Source organism: Acanthochromis polyacanthus, chromosome 7 (genome assembly GCF_021347895.1).
Source record: "Acanthochromis polyacanthus isolate Apoly-LR-REF ecotype Palm Island chromosome 7, KAUST_Apoly_ChrSc, whole genome shotgun sequence".
NCBI classification, from domain to species: domain Eukaryota; kingdom Metazoa; phylum Chordata; class Actinopteri; family Pomacentridae; genus Acanthochromis; species Acanthochromis polyacanthus.
This window is the reverse complement of record NC_067119.1, coordinates 3,574,028-3,593,809: the sequence shown is the minus strand read 5'-3', so window position 1 is coordinate 3,593,809 and position 19,782 is coordinate 3,574,028. Positions and strand designations below refer to the sequence as shown.

Sequence of the window (19,782 nt, the reverse complement as noted above, 5' to 3'; positions counted from 1 at the left end):
TCTAAAAAGAGGTTTCTTGACATGACGACGACGCCGCTGAAAAGTCCGAAAATTCAGGTAAAGAAGAAAGAAAACGGTTCCACGCTGTTGCTGTTTAGCAAAGGATGTGTCTAAACTTAGAAACAGCTGGAATGGAGACAAGACAGAAAGGTGAATTTGTGGTCAAAATAAGGCTGAACGTAAATTAAGGCTTTGTGAAACATCAGGAGCCTCACCGTCATTCACCCCCTGCCCTCATACACATCGGCCCGCCTTCTTCTTCTTTGGTGTTCTTCTTTCTTCTTCTTTTAGTGTTAAACCAGCTCATTTGCCCATTACTGTTGGTAGTGTCTACAGATACGGACCCGTACCCGTAGCCTGTGGCCTACGGATACGGCACTTTCCCTTAACATAAATATTAATGAGCCGGACATAAATATTAATGAGCCGGCTGATGAACGCGCTTCGTGATTGGCTGGTAATCCGACGGACATAAATATTAATGAGCCGGCGACGCTGATGAAGGCGCTTCCGTGATTCGAGGTGAATCTGCGGAATGAATGGCGGAACTAACAGCCTGCAAACTAGAAGTATTTTTTTACCTTCAAAAGTAGCGACAGACTATTACATATTAACAACCTAAACAAAACCCTGACGTATTTTCTGCGTCTGTCAACACAGACCCTGTCACAGTCACTTTAATGTTAGCGGACTCTGTTGAATGGCTAAGTTACATAACCACAAGCAAATCTCACAATATCACAGTAAATCGAGTTTGTGTTTTTTTTTAATTCATGCCGAATTAAAGAGCTGCTCCTCACCATTTACGAGTGTTTGTTTCATATTCGACATCCTTAATTTTATCTTGTAAATTAGCGTCCGAAATTAAATGGGAACATTTGCAGTGGAGTTCGTCAGCCGCTTCCACCACTGAACGCGGTAAACTAATTAATAGGAACTGGACTTCAAACAATTTAGACACGGCGTCTAAAAGCGTAAAAACTACATTGTCTACGTAAAGTGTGAGAGGAGACGGTGTATTTTTGGTTAAATTATACAATGTTCGCCGTCAAAGTCATTCATATAAACTGCCTGTAATGTGCAGCAAATAGTAGTTAACCGGCGCCAGCTCTTCAGTGACCTTAACGGTCCGTACCTCTAGTACAGATGCTACGGGTACGGATCCATACCTCTAGCATCAACCATTACTGTATACTGGGCTGAAGTGTGGAGCAGACGATTGTCAGTAACAAAAAATATTCAATAATAATTTAAAAATAAATCGGCAAATTTACTGGCTGCACATGCGCGAGTAGATGAAAAATTTACTCGCACTCGCTCAAATTTTGGTCGCTAAATGCGAACATTTAGTCGCAGTCTGGAGCCCTGCTGTCCAATTCGACCCGAACTGACCCATCAGAGACCCTAAACCCTGGCTTTGACTTTTAATCCACATTCAGCTGCAGACTTTGCCTGAACGCTGTGTTTGTCCTGCAGCCCTTCGGAACCGGTGTGGACTTGTTTGAAGACTTTCCAAAGCTGCAGGCCTGGAGGGATCGAGTGAGGAAGGAGATCGGAGAGAAGCTGTTTGACGAATCCCACGACGCTGTGAGAACGCCCAGCAACCTGGCGCCGAAATTGAAGGCGCACAAACGCCTGGACATGCTCAAAGCCGGGTTGAAGAAGCTGTTCGGCTGAGGAGGTTTGGACACGGAAAACACAGCTTCACGTGTTCCACGCTTCACCTGATCTGCAAAATTCTTGCCGAGAAATAATGTACAAGTTTCCTTATGTGGTTATCTGATCTGACTTTTTCATTCACCAACAGCTAAAAAAATCTTTTTTTCGTGCAATAAAATCTATAAATTTGCTAAATCTAAACTGTGGGACTTTATTTTTTTCAGCACCGTATTAACATTAACCCTCGTGTCATCCTGCGGGTCAAATTGACCCGTTTTAAAGTTTGAAAATATGGAAAAAAAGTAAATTCAGTGAAACTTGTGACGTCCACATTTTCCACATTTTTGGGAAATTTTTGAACATTTTTTGTTGGGGAAAAAAGAAATGTTATTATTTAAGAACATTATGTTCTTTAAATTTGTTGTTTTAGCACGTTTTTATGTTTATGTACATCTCTAGTCTACGCTATATTTCTGTTTTTATCGTTTCATGCACCGTGTGTCTTATTTGTGCGCAATTTTTGCACAGTTTTTTGTTAGTTTTTTGCACATTATTTGCATTTTTCTACACTTACGACAGTTTCTCTGTTTCTTGTTGCAACATTTTCGTCTTAAGTGCTGTTTTTGCAGTTTTTAGCACATTCAGTATCATTTTTGCTTTTTTTTGCACAGCTTTGTCTTGTCGTCTTACACTGTCTTGTTTTTGTCTACTTTTGTTCAATTTTTGCAACATTGTTGTTGTTTTTGTCACATTTATCTCTAGTTAGTGCTACATTTGTGTTTTTATCATCTCTTGCACCATGGATCAGTGGGTAGTGTGACTGTCTTGTAACTCTAGTGTCTCTGGTTCAATCCTTAACCTGGAGAACTCATGTCAAGGTGTCCCTGAGCAAGACACTGAACCTCTAACTGCTCCTGATGGGACATGGTTAGTGCCTCGCATGGCTGCAGAACTTAAATCAATTTAACAAGTGTGTGGTTTAGTTGATTTAGTTTTTTTTTTTTAATTTTTATTTTAAAAAAAGGTCTGGAAGGAAGAATTCGGACAAAGAGTGAGAAAATATCACAAGTGGAGCAATAAAAGTACGGAAAGAGAAAGTAAAATTAACCTTCGTTGACCGTCCTTGTTTTTAGTGTTTTAATGTGTTTTTTGTGTGTTTTAATGTGTTTATAATGTGTTTTAATGTGTTTATTGTTACAAGATTTGGGTGGCTCAGGCGCAGGAAATGAACAGTTGGTCTTAAATGCAACGCAGATTTTTATTCACGGAAGTTCCAAAGAACTACAAACCAAGACAGGAACTACAATAAGAAACGGAAGAGGAGACAATAGGCTCCAAAACCTCACAGCGACAACTCGTGGCCAGGAACTACAACCACTAAGACAAACATCTAATAACTCTTAGCCACGGAAGGTAATATCTAGGTGCTATTAAGTGAAGCGAATAACTACAACAACAAGGGTCAAGGAAATACTACGACTTAAGAATACTCTGAACGATACTCTATAAGAGAGCAGCATCTACTGCCAAACAAAATAACTCACAAATACTATAGTGATGCTCAGGACGGTTCACAGGGGAGGAAGCCAGAGGGCCGGGCCAGGTGGTGGTGGGAAAGCGGAGACAACAAGTGAGTGGAGAAGACGCCCAAGGGTTTGAGATGGCCTGGAGAGATTTCCCATCTTCCTGAGACGGAGACCTGAATCCGGTGTAGATGGCGGGATGAAGGACACTACTGGGAGCAGGTGGAACCAATACTAGAAGAGACAAGAACAACGAAGAAAACAAAACAGTGAACAGAGGAGCAGGTTGTTGGAGATACATTCAGCATGGTGAAACACCTTTCTACTGATGATGAGCAGATTCAGCTGAAGTGTTTTCGAAATAAAAGAGAAAGTTTGTGGCCGAGCCGCTGTGTTTATCCGACATGCCTGCCAGACCGTCAAGCTGAAAACGCTCTCATGTGACCACGTAGCGACCCTCTGTTCCTCGAGCGCGGTCATGTCACTACGTTGTGTTCGGCTCGTGACCGCCCACCATCCGTGTGATTTTTCAGATGCGGTGCGTTGACGTGCGGAAAAATTGCATGTAGTGGACACGCGGCTTCAGACAAGAAAAGACAAAAACAAACGAAATAAGACAAACAAAACGATTCAAGAAAGTTACATAACAAAACTTATAATTTGACAAATCACGTTGATCGAACAAGTTTTGTTTAAAAAAATGCTCTGATTCTGAGGTGGTCAAGAGGTAAATTTTTTAAGTTTGGTTGAGTTTCTTTCAAATGAGTGCCCTGTAGTCAGCGTTAACAATCACCAAACCGCACCCAGAGGGAAAGAAAAGCTGAGGTCATGCAGGGCTGACAGAAAGGCGGTGTTTACAAAACGTCTGAGGCCAAAGGTCTGACCGCCCAACCGCAACGTTCACTCACTTTGAACTGTCAGCGTGGTTTAGAAAGCAGTGAGGAGAGGCGGAGTCAGACCGAGGATAACAGGCTCTGCAGGACAGGAGCGGAACCAGAGGAAGCGTCTGCAGCCTTGGACTCTCTGCAACCATGGAGCTCTACCTGGACCTCGTGTCGCCGCCCTGCCGCTTCGTCTACCTGTTCGCCAAGAAGCTCAACATCCCGTTCGAGTTCAAGCTGATTGAGCTCGTGTCAGGTAATCCCTCTTTCTCAATCCCACTAGAAGCAGCTGGATCTCTGTTTTTGGAGGCTAAAAGAGAACCCCAGCTGCTTTCTATTGAAGCTGTATGACTGAGAATCGACACAGGCATGTTTTAAAACCGCATTTTTTTGTTGTTTATTTTTTAGCAGAAACTCGTAAGTTTTGTTGCACAGAAATCTGCAGTTTCCTTCTCTCCTGGAGTCCGGCAGCTCATTTTGCAAGAGTCGAACGTCCCGCGGGGTGTGAACTTGTTCCATAAACATTTAAAAATCTGAAAAAAAATCAAGCCCTGCCTCGGGGCTATCGGCTTACATTTCACCCAGAAAGCCGATGGCGAGGTGAGGAGTGAGTTAACCTTTAGATGCCCACTCCTTCTGGCTGTAACAGACGTGCTGGAGAAAGAAAACGAAGAGTGTTTCAGAGCACAACAGGGAGGAAAAGGGAGGGAGAGGAGAGAAAACAGGACAGATAATTTAGTGTTTTATCTCAAAGCAATACTTGAACCTCAATTATGTTCTATGTGTGCAACTTGGTGACATTAAGCACATTTTCTTGATTTTTAAGACACCTATGAATCTTTATTTTGTGTGTTTTCCTCAGGGCAGCAGTTCAGCGAGGAATTTGGAAAAGTCAGCATTGTGAGGATGATTCCTGTAATGAAAGATGGAAACTTCATCCTGACAGAAAGGTACAGTAGAAACCGACTAACCTACCACAAACCTGTTTAAAAGGACTCAGAACTTTTGCATAAAGCATTTGAGTTCTGGTAGAAACAGCAGCCGGATCAGTTTTACATCTGTCCAGATATCACAATCTAAACATTAAATCTGTTTTTGTTCATTTTCTCCGCGACAAAGAGGCTAAAACTGCCCCGAAGACATGCAAAACAATCGAAACTTCACACTAGTGACCTAAAAAAAGACACAAAATAACAAAAATCTGTAAAACGAGAAACAAAACAGAAAGAGGTGCAAAATGACAAAGGATAAACAAAATGACCACAATGGTGAATAAAACATCCAAAAGACACAAAAATGACGAAATGGGGGCGGAAAAAAAGTAAAAAAGTTCCAAAAACACTAAATCCTGTTTTTTGTCTTTTTCTAAAACGCAAAGATGCCAAACTGTCCCAAAGACAAGCAAGATGATCGAAACTTCACACCAAGACACAAAATAAGAAAAACAAGACGCAAAATGAGACAAACGGCACGAAACAAAACGGACAAAATATTACAAAAATGAGACACAAAATGACAAAAGAACAATCTAGTATTTGACTTTATGATCAAAACAACTTGTCATGGTGTAGAAATTATTTTAGATTTATAGTTTTATAATCTGCAGTTAACGTCATCTCTGTAACTTTTACACTTTGAGGGCCAGATTGGACCCTCTGGAGGGCCAGTTTTGGCTCCTGAGCCTCATGTTTGAGACCCCTGATCCACCTTAATGACTGCTGTGATGTGAAACGATTCCTCTGTCCCGTTCGCTGTGTTTTAAACGGTGGTTTCTTCTCGTCTGTTGCAGTGCGGCCATCGTTGAGTACCTGGCTCAGAAACACTCGGCGCCCGACCACTGGTGTCCGGCCGAGCTGCAGCAGCGAGCTCGTCTCACCGAATACTTGAACTGGCAGCCGATGAACATCGCACTGCACTGTGCAAGGGTCTTCCTGCTCAGGGTTCGTGTCCCGAGTTCACCCCAGAGCTGAAACTTTATCTGTCTGACTCCTGAACAGACTCCACCTCACTCTGTTTATTTGGCCCTGAAGCAATTAGTTGCATAAGTTAAATCATCGCAAGCTATAGACACTGAGGCAGAATCCCCTCCAGCACTAATTGAGTTTATTTAACAAGACAAACATATGACATAGTTTAGTTTTATAGCTTCATATAATGTAGTAATTTATTCTCTCACTGCATCAATAATCAGTGTTTGATTATTGATGACATCAAATGTAGGTCAAACTAAATTCTCTAACTCGTTCTCACCAACCACACATGCTGACATGAGAATTGAAAGTTTACCCAGAATGCACTTTTTTTGTAGTTTTCTCCGTCTTTAGTTAGATTTATTCAAAAATTGTTGACAGTTACTTAAACTCGTTCCAAGTGACACAAAAGTCATCATAAAAATCTCATAAAAACTTGTGCAAAAATACCCATTATTGTTCAAAAGGACATGTAAATCATACAAAATTACTTAAAAATGATTAAAAATAGCTAAGTCCTTTAAAACTTCTAAAATGGTGTAGGGTAACGCAGGGCTATTCTGGCCCCTGCTGCATGAAATGGGCTACTGGGACTGTATGAATGCCTGAACTAGATTCCTTTAAGTTATCATATTACAGGATACACAGGGGAAAAGATGCCAGTACTTTACTGGGGAAATCCTCTGTGACACAGTCCCAGTAGCCCATTGTTCAGTTCAACTGAACCCCCCCCCCGTCGGACGTTATGGGGCGTTGGATATTCGTCTTTAATAGGGCCCGAATATTCGGAGGCCAGAAACCACTATTCGGGCCAGCCCTAACGAAAATATCTTGAAACTTCTCAAAAATATCTCAAAACCTGTCTTAAACAATTTAAAACTTGTGCAGATAGTCTTGAACCTTGTAGATGACGGTCTCACTAAACCATCACCTGCTTCTTCTGGTACCAAATAGTCTTTCTCTGTTGTCAGGCTTTGTATCCCATGGTCATGGACACCGAGGTCCCGAAAGAGAAGATGGACGAGGTCTTGGCAGATGCAAAGCAGTCACTGACGCTGCTACAGGATAAATTTCTCCAGGACAAGCCGTTCATCATCGGCGACAAAATCTCTGCGGCCGATCTGGTGGCTGTACTGTGGATCATGCAGGTAGTATAGTAATACTACGATCTCTACTGCTACTGGGAAGTAAAACCTCTAGTAGCTGGAGCTACTACTGCTGCACTGGAAAAAGTGCTCCTCTCAAAACAAGAAATAAAACTTATTTCAAGGAACTTTTACCTTGAAATAAGTGAAAATCTGCCAATAGAACGGATGAAAAATGGCTCGGTAAGATTTCTTGAAATAAGATGTGATATTTAGAAGATTGAGATCTCAAAATTAGCCGGGAAAACTTATTTTAAGCTGTATTTTATTTTACCAGGATTGTCAAGCTTAGGGCTCTTAAAATAAGTCAGATATGCTAAAAAGAAGTTTTTCACTCAAAAATAGATTTTTGCTTCCATGTAACCTCCTAATTTGAGATGATTAACTCTCCTCTTGTCTTCATTTACAGTCACGAAAAAATATGGTCTGAAACTTGTCTGAAAAAAGTCCAAAAAATCTGCAAAAAAATTCCCCAAATTTCTGAAAATTTGCAAAAACTTCAGGAACAAAATTCCAGTAATTCCTTAAGTTTCCCTTAAATTTTTTTTTTTTTGAAAAATCTCCCAAATTTGAAATTTGGATCCATCCCCATATAAACACTTTCAGGAACTTTCTGGTACCATAATGTCACCCGTGTTTAGTTTTTCGGGGGTTTTTCTGCATTTTTTTTTTCTTTTTTGAGAGACGGTAATTAAAGATTTTGCCCAAAATTTTCAAAAGATTGTCTATCATAACTATCAGTTCAAAAATGTGAATGTCCATATTGACACACAGAATGTCCAAATTAGCATTTCTGTGTCAAAACCTTGTCTTGCCAGGAACTTTGTGGGGCTCAAAACCAACCTTATTCCATTTTCAAGGGGTAATAATTAAAGATGTATCCTCTGGTGGAGCCATTTAATCATTTCAATCTGCTGGAAACTATTCTTTATGTGTCCTCACCACATTTCAAGGCTGTGGGAGTCTTATACCTGGAGATACTGAACCTTTTAAAATGGCTTCTTAGAGAATTTAACAGGTGGGACCACATATGAAACTGTCAAAATTCATCCAAACGTTTGTGACCCCAGTGACCACATTCATGAAGCTTGAGCAAAATCTGAGACGATTTCTTGAATCGCGTCCAATTCGACCCGAACTGACCCATCAGAGACCCTAAACCCTGGCTTTGACTTTTAATCCACATTCAGCTGCAGACTTTGCCTGAACGCTGTGTTTGTCCTGCAGCCCTTCGGAACCGGTGTGGACTTGTTTGAAGGCTTTCCAAAGCTGCAGGCCTGGAGGGATCGAGTGAGGAAGGAGATCGGAGAGAAGCTGTTTGACGAATCCCACGACATTGTGAGAACGCCCAGCAACCTGGCGCCGAAATTGAAGGCGCACAAACGCCTGGACATGGTCAAAGCCAGGATGAAGAAGATGTTCGGCTGAGGAGGTTTGGACACGGAAAACACAGCTTCACGTGTTCCACGCTTCACCTGATCTGCAAAATTCTTGCCGAGAAATAATGTACAAGTTTCCTTATGTGGTTATCTGATCTGACTTTTTCATTCACCAACAGCTAAAAAAATCTTTTTTCGTGCAATAAAATCTATAAATTTGCTAAATCTAAACTGTGGGACTTTATTTTTTTCAGCACCGTATTAACATTAACCCTCGTGTCGTCCTGCGGGTCAAATTGACCCGTTTTAAAGTTTGAAAATGTGGAAAAAAGTAAATTCAGTGAAACTTGTGACGTCCACATTTTCCACATTTTTGGGAAATTTTTGAACTTTTTTTGTTGGGGGGGAAAAAAGAAATGTTATTATTTAAGAACATTATGTTCTTTAAATTTGTTGTTTTAGCACGTTTTTATGTTTATGTACATCTCTAGTCTACGCTATATTTCTGTTCTTATCGTTTCATGCACCATATGTCTCATTTGTGCGCAATTTTTGCACGGTTTTTTGTCAGTTTTTTGCACATTATTTGCATTTTTCTACACTTACGACAGTTTCTCTGTTTCTTGTTGCAACGTTTTCATCTTAAGTGCTGTTTTTGCAGTTTTTAGCACATTCAGTATAATTTTTGCTTTTTTTTGCACAGCTTTGTCTTGTCGTCTTACACTGTCTTGTTTTTGTCTACTTTTGTTCAATTTTTGCAACATTGTTGTTGTTTTTGTCACATTTATCTCTAGTTAGTGCTACATTTCTGTTTTTATCATCTCTTGCACCATGGATCAGTGGGTAGTGTGGCCGTCTTGTAACTCTAGTGTCTCTGGTTCAATCCTTAACCTGGAGAACTCATGTCAAGGTGTCCCTGAGCAAGACACTGAACCTCTAACTGCTCCTGATGGGACATGGTTAGTGCCTTGTATGGCAGCAAAACTTAAATCAATTTAATAAGTGTGTGGTTTAGTTGATTTAAATTTTGTTATTTTTATTTAAAAAAGGTCTGGAAGTAATAATTAGGACAAAGAGTGAGAAAATATCACAAGTGGAGCAATAAAAGTAGGTTGATGCTACAGGTATGGACCCGTACCGTAGCATCTGTACTAGAGGTACGGACCCGTTAAGGTCACTGAAGAGCTGGCGATGGTTAACTACTATTTGCTGCACATTACAGGCAGTTTATATGAATGACTTTGACGGCGAACATTGTATAATTTAACCAAAAATACACCGTCTCCTCTCACACTTTAGACATTGCAGTTTTTACGCTTTTAGACGCCGTGTCTAAATTGTTTGAAGTCAGCTCCTATTAATTAGTTTACCGCGTTCAGTGGTGGAAGCGGCTGACGAACTCCATTGCAAATGTTCCCATTTAATTTCGGACACTAATTTACAAGATAAAATTAAGGATGTCGAATATGAAACAAACACTCGTGAATGGTGAGGAGCAGCTCTTTAATTCGGCATGAATTAAAAAAAAACACAAACTCGATTTACTGTGATATTGTGAGATTTGTTTGTGGTGATGTAACTTAGACATTCAACAGAGTCCGCTAACATTAAAGTGACTGTGACAGTGTCTGTGTTGACAGACGTAGAAAATACGTCAGGGTTTTGTTTAGGTTGTTAATATGTAATAGTCTGTCGCTACTTTTGAAGGTAAAAAAATACTTGTAGTTTGCTGGCTGTTAGTTCCGCCATTTGTTTTGTTTGCTGTTTGTGCTTTATTAGAACAGGGTCACGTGAATAAAAAGTTTTGCTATTTTTAATAGTAGTGCTGATTTCAACCCCCAAATCGCTGTCCGTGAAAAAGTCAGATAATGATATTTATAAGACATTATGCATGATAGAAAAGAGAACAGCAGATGACTGACATGACAGGCTCGGCACGCAGATTCACCTCGAATCACGGAAGCGCCTTCATCACTGGGATTACCAAAACGGCTCATTAATATTTATGTACGTCGGATTACCAGCCAATCACAAAGCGCGTTCATCAGCCGGCTCATTAATATTCATGTACGTCTCATTAATATTTATAGTAAGGTAAAGTGCCGTATCCGTAGGCCACAGGCTACGGGTACGGGTCCGTATCTGTAGACACTACCATAAAAGTACGGAAAAAGAAAGTAAAATTAACCTTCGTTGACCGTCCTTGTTTTTAGTGTTTTAATGCGTTTTTTTGTGTGTTTTAATGTGTTAATTGTTACAGGATTCGGGTGGCTCAGGCGCAGGACATGAACAGTTGGTCTTAAATGCAACACAGATTTTTATTTACGGAAGTTCCAAAAAACTACAAACCAAGACAGGAACTACAATAAGAAACGGAAGAGGAGACAATAGGCTCCAAAACCTCACAGCGACAACTAGTGGCCAGGAACTACAACCACTAAGACAAACATCTAATAACTCTTAGCCACGGAAGGAGATTTTCCATCTTCCTGAGACGGAGACCTGAATCCAGTGCAGATGGCAGGATGGAGGACACTACTAGGAGCAGGTGGAACCAATACTAGAAGAGACAAGAACAACGAAGAAAACAAAACAGTGAACAGAGGAGCAGGTTGTTGGAGATACATTCAGCATGGTGAAACACCTTTCTACTGATGATGAGCAGATTCAGCTGAAGTGTTTTCGAAATAAAAGAGAAAGTTTGTGGCCGAGCCGCTGTGTTTATCCGACATGCCTGCCAGACCGTCAAGCTGAAAACGCTCTCATGTGACCACGTAGCGACCCTCTGTTCCTCGAGCGCGGTCATGTCACTACGTTGTGTTCGGCTCGTGACCGCCCACCATCCGTGTGATTTTTCAGATGCGGTGCGTTGACGTGCGGAAAAATTGCATGTAGTGGACACGCGGCTTCAGACAAGAAAAGACAAAAACAAACGAAATAAGACAAACAAAACAAGAGACAAGAAAGTTACATAACAAAACTTATATGATTTCACAAATCACGTTGATCGAACAAGTTTTGCTTAAAAAAATGCTCTGATTCTGAGGTGGTCAAGAGGTAAATTTTTTAAGTTTGGTTGAGTTTCTTTCAAATGAGTGCCCTGTAGTCAGCGTTAACAATCACCAAACCGCACCCAGAGGGAAAGAAAAGCTGAGGTCATGCAGGGCTGACAGAAAGGCGGTGTTTACAAAACGTCTGAGGCCAAAGCTCCGACCGCCCAACCGCAACGTTCACTCACTTTGAACTGTCAGCGTGGTTTAGAAAGCAGTGAGGAGAGGCGGAGTCAGACCGAGGATAACAGGCTCTGCAGGACAGGAGCGGAACCAGAGGAAGCGTCTGCAGCCTTGGACTCTCTGCAACCATGGAGCTCTACCTGGACCTCATGTCGCCGCCCTGCCGCTTCGTCTACCTGTTCGCCAAGAAGCTCAACATCCCGTTCGAGTTCAAGCTGATTGAGCTCGCGTCAGGTAATCCCTCTTTCTCAATCCCACTAGAAGCAGCTGGATCTCTGTTTTTGGAGGCTAAAAGAGAACCCCAGCTGCTTTCTATTGAAGCTGTATGACTGAGAATCGACACAGGCATGTTTTAAAACCGCAATTTATGTTTTGGGTTTGTTTGTTTTTTTTAGCAGAAACTCGTAAGTTTTGTTGCACAGAAATCTGCAGTTTCCTTCTCTCCTGGAGTCCGGCAGCTCATTTTGCAAGAGTCGAACGTCCCGCGGGGTGTGAACTTGTTCCGTAAACATTTAAAAATCTGAAAAAAAAATCAAGCCCTGCCTCGGGGCTATCGGCTTACATTTCACCCAGAAAGCCGATGGCGAGGTGAGGAGTGAGTTAACCTTTAGATGCCCACTCCTTCTGGCTGTAACAGACGTGCTGGAGAAAGAAAACGAAGAGTGTTTCAGAGCACAACAGGGAGGAAAGAAAACAGGACAGATAATTTAGTGTTTTATCTCAAAGCAATACTTGAACCTCAATTATGTTCTATGTGTGCAACTTGGTGACATTAAGCACATTTTCTTGATTTTTAAGACACCTATGAATCTTTATTTTGTGTGTTTTCCTCAGGGCAGCAGTTCAGCGAGGAATTTGGAAAAGTCAGCATTGTGAGGAAAATTCCTGTAATGAAAGATGGAAACTTCATCCTGACAGAAAGGTACAGTAGAAACCGACTAACCTACCACAAACCTGTTTAAAAGGACTCAGAACTTTTGCATAAAGCATTTGAGTTCTGGTAGAAACAGCAGCCGGATCAGTTTTACATCCATCCAGATATCACAATCTAAACATTAAATCTGTTTTTGTTCATTTTCTCCACGACAAAGAGGCTAAAACTGCCCCGAAGACATGCAAAACAATCGAAACTTCACACTAAGTGACCTAAAAAAAGACACAAAATAACAAAAACTATAAAACAAGACACAAAACAGAAAAAGAGATGCAAAATGACAAAAAGGATAAACAAAATGACCACAATGGTGAATAAAACATCCAAAAGACACAAAAATGACAAAATGGGGGCGAAAAAAGAGTTTAAAAAAAGTTCCAAAAACAGTCACAAAATGACCCAACAAATTAGTTTTACATTCATCCATGTGTCACAATCTAAACACTAAATCCTGTTTTTTGTCTTTTTCTAAAACGCAAAGATGCCAAAACTGTCCCAAAGACAAGCAAGATGATCGAAACTTCACACCAAGACACAAAATAAGAAAAACAAGACGCAAAATGAGACAAACGGCACGAAACAAAACGGACAAAATATTACAAAAATGAGACACAAAATGACAAAAGAACAATCTAGTATTTGACTTTATGATCAAAACAACTTGTCATGATGTAGAATTTTTTTAAAATTTATCGTTTTATAATCTGCAGTTAACGTCATCTCTGTAACTTTTACACTTTGAGGGCCAGATTGGACCCTCTGGAGGGCCAGTTTTGGCTCCTGAGCCTCATGTTTGAGACCCCTGATCCACCTTAATGACTGCTGTGATGTGAAACGATTCCTCTGTCCCGTTTGCTGTGTTTTAAACGGTGGTTTCTTCTCGTCTGTTGCAGTGCGGCCATCGTTGAGTACCTGGCTCAGAAACACTTGGCGCCCGACCACTGGTGTCCGGCCGAGCTGCAGCAGCGAGCTCGTCTCACCGAATACTTGAACTGGCAGCCGATGAACATCGCACTGCACTGTTCAAGAGTCTTCCTGCTCAGGGTTCGTGTCCCGAGTTCACCCCAGAGCTGAAACTTTATCTGTCTGACTCCTGAACACACTCCACCTCACTCTGTTTATTTGGCCCTGAACCAATTAGTTGCATAAGTTAAATCATCGCAAGCTATAGACACTGAGGCAGAATCCCCTCCAGCACTAATTACCTATTGAGTTTATTTAACAAGACAAACATATGACATATTTTAGTTTTATAGCTTCATATAATGTAGTAATTTATTCTCTCACTGCATCAATAACACTGGTCAACAACAAAAAAAATTGTCTAAGGTTTTAATGCTGTTTTAAGATAATTTTGGGGTGCAGAATCCAAATATAACATTAGTTTTGCTCTATCAGGTCAACTTTTTTAACTATGACCATTTGTTGTTTTTCACCTTTTCTTTATATATATGCGTATGATTGCTTTATTGTTTACGCATCTACAACTTACAATCACTATATTTTTGGTGTATATCTCTATCGTATGTTGTTTTGGATGATACCCAGTTTTTGTTTCTTGAAATATCTTCAGTAAATTACTTATTTTTATTCTTTGCACATAGGTGAATACCATGGCTTCTCGCAGAAGAGCTTGCAAAAATCAACCTGATGTATTCTGCTACATCTGTGGTGAATACACATTGGCACCTAACAGGAACTCTGTTACAAGCTTCGTAAAGCGTGCCTATAATGCCTATTTTGGTATAAAGCTTGGTGACCAGGATAAAGCCTGGGCCCCACATATGGTGTGCAAAGCATGTACTGAGTATCTGCGTCAATGGACAAAGGGCAAGAAGAGTTGTCTAAAGTTTGGAGTTCCCATGGTTTGGAGAGAACCAGCAAACCATGTCACTGACTGCTACTTCTGTGCTGTAGATGTAACTGGGATTAACAGAAAGAACAGGGGCAGCCTTACATATCCTGATCTTCAATCAGCACGTCGTCCTGTAGCTCAATGTGATGAAATCCCAGTACCTGTCTTTGGAGAGCTTCCAGATATTAGTGAGGGAGATTCCTCTAGTGACCATGAAGATCAAGAGGATCAGGTGTTTCTTGATGATGATGCTCCACATCCTTTCACACAAATAGAGCTAAATGATCTGGGGCGGCTGTGGCTCAGGGGTGGCTGTGGCTCAGGTGGTAGAGTGGGTTGTCCAATGATCGAAGGTTTGGTGGTTCGATTCCCACTCTTGCCTAGTCATGTGCTGTTGTGTCCTTGGGCAAGACACTTAACCCATTTTGCCTCTGGTGTATGAATGCGTGTGAATGTTGGTGGTGGTCGGAGGGGCCGTAGGCGCAGATTGGCAGCCATGCTTCCGTCCACCCCAGAGTGTGAATGTGTGAGCGTATGGTTGAATGGAAGCAATTGTTGTGTAAGCGCTTTGAGTACTCTGATGAGTAGTAAAGCGCTATATAAGAGCAAGTCCATTCATTCATCTAGTTCGTGATCTAAGCTTGTCCAAGTCCTCTACTGAGCTTTTGGCTTCCCGACTGAAGGAAAAGAACCTTCTTGCAGACAGTACTCGCATAACATTTTACAGAAACAGACACCTCTGAATACCTCTGTTTTTTCTCTGAGGAGAATGATTTGGTGCATTGTTCAGACATTGCGGGTCTCCTACACAAGTTAGGGGTGCCAAAGTACGACCCCACAGATTGGAGACTGTTCATTGATAGCAGTAAGCGATCCCTCAAATGTGTTCTGCCGCACAATGGTAACAAATTTGCATCTGTGCCTCTTGCTCACTCAACTACACTGAAGGAGAAATATGATGCTGTGAAGTATGTGCTGGAAAAAATTCTCTATGATCAGCATACTTGGGTCATTTGTATAGCTTCAAAACCTGACCTGATAGAGTAAAACGGATGTCATTTTTGGATTAATCCCCCTAAATCAGTTTAAAAACTCGAGACAATTTTTCAAAAAATTTTTTTTGTTACCCAGTGTAATCAGTGTTTGATTATTGATGACATCAAATGTAGGTCAAACTAAATTCTGTAACTCGTTCTCACCAACCACACATGCTGACATGAGAATTGAAAGTTTACCCAGAATGCACTTTTTTTGTAGTTTTCTCCTTCTTTAGTTAGATTTATTCAAAAATTGTTGACAGTTACTTAAACTCGTTCCAAGTGACACAAAAGTCATCCTAAAAATCTCACAAAAACTTGTGCAAAACTACCCACTATTGTTCAAAAGGACATGTAGATCATACAAAATGACTTAAAAATGATTAAAAATAACTGAGTCCTTTAAAACTTCTTAAATGGTGTAGTGTAACGCAGGGCTATTCTGGCCCCTGCTGCATGACATGGGCTACTGGGACTGTGTGCATGCCTGAACTAGATTACTTTAAGTTATCATATTACAGGATACACAGGGGAAAAGATGCCAGTACTTTACTGGGGAAATCCCCTGTGACACAGTCCCGGTAGCCCATTTCATGCAGCAGGGTCCAGAATAGCCCCGCGTTACCCTAAGTATAAACTATGAAACACCCCATAAACTTCATTTGACTGTTTTCAGTATTTATGAAAGGACTCAAAAATATCTTCAAAATGACAAAACTTTCGTCCAAACAGATTCAGACCTTGTCAAAAACATCTTGAAAGTTCTCCAGAATAACTCAGAACTGGTTCTAAGCTATTGAAAACTGGTCCAAAAGGACTCAAAACCAGAGAGAATGAATCACTGCTGCAGAAAGAGCTTCTTATCAAAATGTAGGAATAAAATAAGACCTTTAATTTGCTCTAAGTTGGTCTGACCATCTGATCTGGTTTCAATTTTTACCAGAAGTCAGATGTGTTTTTCCTCCTAAATATCATTTAGACACATGGACTGATGAAGTTCTGAGATCTGGAGTCAGTGTCTAAAATGATTCAAAACTTGTCCCAAAAGGCTATACATTTGTCAAAAATGACCAAGAAGTACCTTCAAAAAGACTCAAAACGTGCGGAAAATATCTTGAAACTTCTTAAAAGGAACACTAGACTTGTCCAAAATGACCCCAAATGCCTCAACACTCAACTGAAATTACACTTTGCGAAAATTAGGGCTGGACCCGAATATCCCGAATATTCGTTTGCTGTGACGGTATCCGGATATTGCCCCCCCAACCCCCGCTCCCGCTCCCTTCGGGCGGAAAGAATATGCGGCGTTACTGTCTTCCCTCCGCCTTTGGCCCACATCGGCTCATCTTGGCTCATCTCGTCGTGTGATCACATAAACATATACACATATGTCTATGACATATACACAACACATGTCTATGTGATCACCCCTTCCTTCCCCCAGACAAAAATATTCGGAGCTCGTCTCTTCCCTTCGCCTTCGGCCCACTTCGGCTCATCCCAAATGGCCGGGTTGCTGCCGACTCTGACGTCACGCTTCACTTCGTTGCTTAAACACAAGACAAGATGCTGAAGACCTCTGCTGTTTGGAAATTGTTCAGTTCAACTGAAGACAAAACGAAGGCAAAATTTGGACCAGGGAGACCAGACGAACGGGACCCCCCCCCCACCCCCCGTCGGACGTTACGGGGCGGAACGAATATTCGGATATTCGTCTTTAATAGGGTCCGAATATTCGGAGGCCAGAAACCACTATTCGGGCCAGCCCTAACGAAAATATCTTGAAACTTCTCAAAAATATCTCAAAACCTGTCTTAAACAATTTAAAACTTGAGTGTTTTGTGTGTTTTAACACTGCAGTGGAAATGGCTTCCTCTTAATATAATATAATATATTCCTCTTAATATAAAAACAAATCTGTTGCTTTAACTGAAAAAATTATAATTCATCATTTGTTTGAAGGAGAACGGATGAACAGCGGCCATCTTTGCTTTCTTATTGTGCTTCTCTTGTTGCATCGGTTGTTGCTAGGACCTCACTAGACCATCACCTGCTTCTTCTGGTACCAAATAGTCTTTCTCTGTTGTCAGGCTTTTTATACCGTGGTCACGGACATCGAGGTCCCAAAGGAGAAGATGGACGAGGTCTTGGCAGATGTGAAGCAGTCGCTGAAGCTGCTGGAGGATAAATTTCTCCAGGACAAGCCGTTCATCATTGGCGACAAAATCTCTGCGGCCGATCTGGTGGCTGTAATGTGGATCATGCAGGTAGTATAGTAATACTACGATCTCTACTGCTACTGGGAAGTAAAACCTCTAGTAGCTGGAGCTACTACTGCTGCACTGGAAAAAGTGCTCCTCTCAAAACAAGACAAAAAACTTATTTCAAGGAACTTTTACCTTGAAATCAGTGAAAATCTGCCAATAGAACGGATGAAAAATGGCTCGGTAAGATTTCTTGAAATAAGATGTGATATTTAGAAGATTGAGATCTTAAAATTAGCTGGGAAAACTTATTTTAAGCTGTATTTTATTTTACCAGGATTGTCAAGCTTAGGGCTCTTAAAATAAGTCAGATATGCTAAAAAAAACTTTTTTACTCAAAAATAGATTTTTGCTTCCATGTAACCTCCTAATTTGAGATGATTAACTCTCCTCTTGTCTTCATTTACGGTCACGAAAAAATATGGTCTGAAACTTGTCTGAAAAAAGTCCAAAAAATCTGCAAAAAAATTCCCCAAATTTCTGAAAATTTGCAAAAACTTCAGGAACAAAATTCCAGTAATTCCTTAAGTTTCCCTTAAATGTTTTATTTTAAAAAATCCCCCAAATTTGAAATATGGATCCATCAACATATAAACACTTTCAGGAACTTTCTGGTACCATAATGTCACCCATGTTTAAAGGGTTTTTTTTGTGCATTTTTTTTCCTTTTTGAGAGCAAATAATTAAAGATTTTGCCCAAAAATTTCAAAAGATTGTCTATCATAACTTAAAATCAGTTCAAAAATGTGAATGTCCATATTGACACACAGAATGTCCAAATTAGCATTTTTGTGTCAAAACCTTGTCTTGCCAGGAACTTTGTGGGGCTCAAAACCAACCTTATTCCATTTTCAAGGGGTAATAATTAAAGATTTTGCCCAACTTTTTCAAAAGATTGTCTATCATAACTTAAAATCAGTTCAAAATGGCTCCCAAAATGTAAATGTCCACATTGACACACAGAATGTCCAAACTAGCATTTCTGTGTCAAAACCTTGTCTTGCCAGGAACTTTGTGGGGCTCAAAACCAACCTTATTCCATTTTCAAGGGGTAATAATTAAAGATGTATCCTCTGGTGGAGCCATTTAATCATTTCAATCTGCTGGAAACTATTCTTTATGTGTCCTCACCACATTTCAAGGCTGTGGGAGTCTTATACCTGGAGATACTGAACCTTTTAAAATGGCTTCTTAGAGAATTTAACAGGTGGGACCACATATGAAACTGTCAAAATTCATCCAAACGTTTGTGACCCCAGTGACCACATTCATGAAGCTTGAGCAAAATCTGAGACGATTTCTTGAATCCCGTCCAATTCGACCCGAACTGACCCATCAGAGACCCTAAACCCTGGCTTTGACTTTTAATCCACATTCAGCTGCAGACTTTGCCTGAACGCTGTGTTTGTCCTGCAGCCCTTCGGAACCGGTGTGGACTTGTTTGAAGACTTTCCGAAGCTGCAGGCCTGGAGGGATCGAGTGAGGAAGGAGATCGGAGAGAAGCTCTTTGACGAATCCCACGACGCTGTGAGAACGCCCAGCAACCTGGCGCCGAAATTGAAGGCGCTCAAAGGCCTGGACATGCTCAAAGCCAGGATGAAGAAGATGTTCGGCTGAGGAGGTTTGGACACGGAAAACACAGCTTCACGTGTTCCACGCTTCACCTGATCTGCAAAATTCTTGCCGAGAAATAATGTACAAGTTTCCGTATGTGGTTATCTGATCTGACTTTTTCATTCACCAACAGCTAAAAAAATCTTTTTTTCGTGCAATAAAATCTATAAATTTGCTAAATCTAAACTGTGGGACTTTATTTTTTTCAGCACCGTATTAACATTAACCCTCGTGTCGTCCTGCGGGTCAAACTGACCCGTTTTAAAGTTTGAAAATGTGGAAAAAAAG

At 40.8% G+C, this 19,782-nt stretch overlaps 2 protein-coding genes and 1 long non-coding RNA gene across 6 annotated transcripts in view; 2 read left to right on the top strand and 1 right to left on the bottom strand.

The window, feature by feature from the left end:
- The window catches only part of gstt1a (glutathione S-transferase theta 1a), a 31,383-nt gene extending 11,703 nt beyond the window's left edge, over positions 1 to 19,680 (top strand). The window contains exons 5-6 of one of the 2 annotated variants that reach the window (XM_051950824.1): positions 1,477 to 1,655; positions 19,476 to 19,680. In XM_051950824.1, the coding sequence (XP_051806784.1) occupies positions 1,477 to 1,655; positions 19,476 to 19,497 (201 nt within the window). In that variant the 3' untranslated portion in view covers positions 19,498 to 19,680. Of the gene's footprint in view, positions 1 to 1,476; positions 1,656 to 8,584; positions 8,789 to 19,475 lie in introns of those variants that run through there. The other variant, XM_051950823.1, reaches the window with a different exon arrangement.
- On the bottom strand, positions 1,510 to 8,684 carry LOC127534775 (uncharacterized). Its single transcript, XR_007943213.1, has 2 exons — positions 8,535 to 8,684; positions 1,510 to 1,605 (listed from the first exon to the last, which is right to left on the bottom strand). It is a non-coding gene; the product is annotated as an uncharacterized LOC127534775 (long non-coding RNA).
- On the top strand, positions 4,126 to 19,680 carry LOC110972870 (glutathione S-transferase theta-3-like). Of its 3 annotated transcripts, none has more exons than XM_051950822.1 (5): positions 4,126 to 4,319; positions 12,625 to 12,712; positions 13,618 to 13,768; positions 17,707 to 17,883; positions 19,297 to 19,680. In XM_051950822.1, exons 1-5 carry the CDS (start codon positions 4,214 to 4,216, stop codon positions 19,495 to 19,497), a joined length of 723 nt encoding a protein of 240 aa, XP_051806782.1. In that variant the 5' UTR covers positions 4,126 to 4,213; the 3' UTR covers positions 19,498 to 19,680. The 3 variants fall into 3 exon arrangements, with proteins under 3 accessions (XP_051806782.1, XP_051806780.1, XP_051806781.1); XM_051950820.1 differs by lacking the exons at positions 12,625 to 12,712; positions 13,618 to 13,768; positions 17,707 to 17,883; positions 19,297 to 19,680 and adding exons at positions 4,926 to 5,013; positions 5,853 to 6,003; positions 7,005 to 7,181; positions 8,406 to 8,788 and having other exon boundaries at positions 4,132 to 4,319; XM_051950821.1 differs by lacking the exon at positions 4,126 to 4,319 and adding an exon at positions 11,844 to 12,024.
- Positions 19,681 to 19,782: the final 102 nt, after the last annotated feature.